Source organism: Mus pahari, chromosome 9, assembly GCF_900095145.1.
Source record: "Mus pahari chromosome 9, PAHARI_EIJ_v1.1, whole genome shotgun sequence".
Lineage (NCBI taxonomy): Eukaryota > Metazoa > Chordata > Mammalia > Rodentia > Muridae > Mus > Mus pahari.
Window position 1 is genome coordinate 17,602,718 of NC_034598.1, and position 4,442 is coordinate 17,607,159.

At 42.0% G+C, this 4,442-nt stretch overlaps 1 protein-coding gene across 3 annotated transcripts in view; it reads right to left on the bottom strand.

Annotated features, from left to right (window-relative positions):
• Positions 1-4,442, bottom strand: part of Gprc6a (G protein-coupled receptor class C group 6 member A) — an 18,880-nt gene that overhangs the window by 2,796 nt on the left and 11,642 nt on the right. For 2 of the 3 annotated variants that reach the window (XM_021205598.1, XM_021205600.1), the window contains exon 4: positions 3,913-4,125. The exons of the other annotated variant lie outside the window; for it this stretch is intronic. In XM_021205598.1, coding sequence (XP_021061257.1) covers positions 3,913-4,125 — 213 coding nt within the window. The remainder of the gene's footprint in view (positions 1-3,912; positions 4,126-4,442) is intronic. 3 annotated transcript variants of the gene reach the window in all.

A 4,442-nucleotide genomic window follows, 5' to 3' on the forward strand; every position in this document is an offset into this window, starting at 1 on the left:
TGTGTGTGTGTGTGTGTGTGTGTGTGTGTGTGTGTGTGTGTGTGTGTGTGTGTGTGTGTGTGTGTGTGTGTGTGTTCCATAAGAGGGTGTTGCATCCCTTGCAGCTGGAGTTACATGTAGCTGTGAGTCACCAGTATAGGTTCTAGAAAATAAATTCAGTCCTCTGGAAAAGCAGTTAAGTGTTCTTAGCCACTGAGTCATCTTTCTAGCTCATAGACTTTTATACTTTTAGAAGAAAGTTCTTAAGAATGAATACCTTTGAAAAACAAAGCAATGGGATATTTAGAATTTAAAACTATTGGATTTTCAAAATCCAAAAAAATATAAATAATATTTTAAAAATATTTTAGTTTTGGTAGCATTCAGTGTGGCATTTTAACATATCATACAATGTGTACCAATCAACTCCATACACCCTTTAATCATCTATAACTTTTTTAAAAAGAATTATTTATTTATGTTATATATGTGAGTACACTGTCACTATCTTCAGACACACCAGAAGAGGGCATCAGATCCTATTACATATGGTTGGGAGCCACCATGTTGTTACTGGGAATTGAACTCAGAACCTCTGGAAGAGCAATCAGTGCTCTCAACCTCTGAGCCATCTCTCCAGCCTGCTCACCTGCAACTTTTAACAATAACTACTCTATATTCAGCTTGGCTACTTAAGTTTTCAAATAAGAGACAGAACATATGGTGTTTGCTTTTTTGTGATTACCTCTCTTTAACATAATATTCAAAGTTCTTCCTAGAAATAACAAGATTTCATTCTTCCCTATAGCTGAATAGTCTACTTTGTGTGTGTATCCCACATTTGCTTATAATAATAGTTAAATCATTTTGAAAATTTAGATTATAATTATGTATCATTGGGAGGAACAAAAGTGCAGCCTTCCTTTTTAGGAGCACACTACTTTTCCGTCCTCCATATGAAGAGATTAGAAATGCATTCTAGAGTCCTGTACGTATAACTTTGAAATAAAAATTGAGGTATAGTTATTTGAGGTTTTGGACAGTGACAAGTGACACTCCAAGTAACTCGTACGTTCACAAGTACATCTTGAAACCTGACCAAATGATCACAGGTACTGTTGGCTTTTACAATAGCTTAGATAAGTGTGAACATCTCCACCAGGAAGGAAGACGTGTTCTCTCATTTGTAACAGTCTAAACCTCCACTCTGGAGCCTAAAGCATCACTCCTCTGCCTCAGAGAAGATGCCTCACAGGTGCACAGATTCTGTCCTCTGGAAAATGGAGACAATTTTCCTAACAGCAGAAAAATAGTGCTTCTTGCAAAAATAAAAGCGAATTCCCTTTTTATTCAGTGTGAAAGGGAGGCAGCGTATGGTTTAAAAGCCCAGTGTGAGCTCCAGTGCTTTGCCTAAGGCAGGCAACAGAGGGTGATAGACAAAGCTGTAAGAACAAAGAAGAAAAGGGAAGTTTGAGGGCACAAAGGATGGCTGCATTTCTGTCTCCTAATGAAATGGTCGGTCTCCTACTTTACTAATCTACCTACCAGGAGAAATGTTGTTGAAGAAACTGGTTTTCCAACATTACTGCCTTCATTCCTGCACTCACTACATATTTTCTGAGTGATTGTTAGTGTGCCAAGCATGGTTCTAATTGGAGACATGACAGAGAACGAAACAGAATTTTTTCCCCTCGAAGGTCTTCAGTTCTAGTTAACTAAGTCGACAATAAACGAGATAAAAAAATAAGCAAAATGGACAAAATAAGAAATGGTAGCAACTGAGGGGGAAATAAAGGAAAGTGAAAACAATTAGATAGGTTGATGATGCAATGTTTCCTCTCTCCCACCCTCCCCTTCTTTCTCATTTCCTTCCCCCTCTTTTTCTTCTTCCTTCCTTTCTCTCTCTTACTCCTTCTGGAGAGCACACACAGTGATAAACACGTATGTGACAACTGAGCTACATCGCAAGCTTAGATGTGATTTTTTTTTTTTTTCTTTTTTGAGGCAGGATCTCACTGTCAACTCAGGCTCATGATTCTCCTGTCTCAGCTTCTCTTCTGGGATTACAGGCACTGGGATTACCACCATCCTGGTTCAGGTCTACACTTGTAAATAGAATGCAGCAGGTGCAAAGCACTTGCATTAACAGAAAGGAAGGCACATGTGACAAAGTGGGGACTGTGGAATTATAAGAGAATGGAAATTAAGGAGAAGATGGAGAGAGACAAGGTTTTGGAGACAGAGAACACTTTTTTAAAAGAACACTAGCTTTTACCTGGAGAGAAATGCGATGTCCTGGAAGAGTTATGAGCAGAGAGCTGCATTTTCCAGGACGATGTCTTACAAACAGACTGAAGGGGTTTGAGTGTAGGTGGAGCAGTTACAAAGCTAACACTGACCTGGGTGAGAAGCGACTGTAGCTTGCAGTGGAGGGACAGTGGTACAACCAGCAGGTAAAATGGTAATCAAACTTCAGACTCACTTTGGAAATTAAAATTTCAGTGGGTCTGCGGTATGATGAGTGTGTTGTGTTATCCATCTACACACTGGGAGCAAGGATTCCATCGGGGTGCCCCCCCGACCCCCGTAGGCAACGAACAAAGGAGAGATGCCTTCTCCTGAGATGCAGGAAAGAGTATCAAGAGCTTTGTTTTGGAGACAGTCAGTGAGGACAACCATCAGATAGATATCCACATAGAGATGCCAGGTAGGCAGTCGGCACTTATTTGAGTTAAAAGATAAAATCAAGAAGCCACCAGCCTCCCACAGAATGACATTATTTAAAGACAGGAAGGAGCCTGATAAGGTCACCAAACAGACAAAAGAGAACAGAGCTGAGCCCAGGTACCCCAGTGTTCAGAGGGATTGGAAAGATAAGGACCCAACAAAGGAGGCAGAGAAACAGTGGGGTGGCTAGAGGCACGGGGGGGGGGGGGGGGAATCAGGGGAGTGTGGAGTCTAGGAAGCAAATGAAGCCTGTGGTGTGGAGGAAAGTATAAGTGGCTGTTAAGTGAATTAGGATGATGTTTGGACTTAGTGTGCGTTAGCTAGAGAAACAATTTTGATAGATTATAGGCAGCTTAAAGTAGAATGGAAGGAAACAACTTGGGGGCAGTCAAGTTTTGTTGTAAAGAGAAATAGAGGCTTGGGCAGCAAATGGAAGAGGGTGTGTGAAATCTATGCCACTATTGCCTTTTGAGTACCGGTGAATACAGGTTTATACCACTATGTGGACAGCACAGAAGAGAGAATCGTGGAGGATGCAGGAGACTGCGAATCCTGAAGCAGCAGAGCAAAGCCTTAAACAAGTGAAGGGGTGTGGCCCACTGGGAGAGTGGAAGTGAAGCCCGAGGATGGAGTACAACAGTCCATCCACAGAACTAGATGGAAACACGGGCTGCTGCAGGAAGCACTGCACTTCTTTCTCCTATTGCTTCACCGTTTAACGAAGAGAAAGTCCGATCAACCCAAGACGATGGAACGAAGTCAGAGAAGAATATAAAATGGCCAACTAGCAAGAAAAGAGACTTAATGCTCTTAGAAAATAGTCTGATTGCCCAGCAACACCGAAGGTCCACTGGACACCGGAGATCATAAATGCAATGTAAAACTAGTGAACAATATAAGGTTCGTAGTCCCACTTCTCCTGCCCCAAGTTCGTCTACTGAAGGGATGCACACAGAGTCGAACACAGAGTGAGTTGAATTTTGCCAATATTGAGAAGAGAGAACACTGAAGACAAAGGAGGGAACAGAGGCTCTATGCAAGAGTGTTATGCTAGCTGGTCCCAGTATTTAGGGAAGGAAGATGGGACAGTGGGTAGTGAGGATTCATCCATCGCTGGAGGCTCTGCTGGAGAGCAGGACTTTCCCAGGTGATACACTACCTGACCTGAATTCTGAATTCTGCAAAGCAGCCTAGGACAAAACTCACCTGAAGTTTCCTGAATTCACGTTTTGTTTCTTGGCTTGTGGTGATGAAGACGTCACGCTGCAGGTCATATTCTGCCATCTTTGTGACAGTCATGAGGCCATTGGTCTCCTTCCAGAACACCACGTCATAACCAGTATTTAAATCCCCGTGGGCGTCAAAGTGAAATGAACTCCTTCCATCAGTGAATGTCACGTTTTTCAGCACGGCAAGTAGCTGTGAAAGATAAAAGTGTGGGTGAACAGTTTACAGTGCATCTTTTATCCCCTTGAAGACACTGCATCTCCGAGAGTATGGCTTAAACGAGAAGAAAAAAAAAGACACGATCCCTGTTTCGGGGTGCTTAAATATATAGAAGAGTTTAAGAAAGAGCCCCACTTCCCATTCTAGATTTGATTTCTGCAGAAGTTTTCCTATGTGAAATTGTTAAACCAGCTCAGATTTTAGAGGTGGTAGCTTTTTCAGGCTATGAAACTGACATCTGAGCACTTGCATGCATCCACGTGGCAGACTTTTTTTTTTTTTTCACTTTT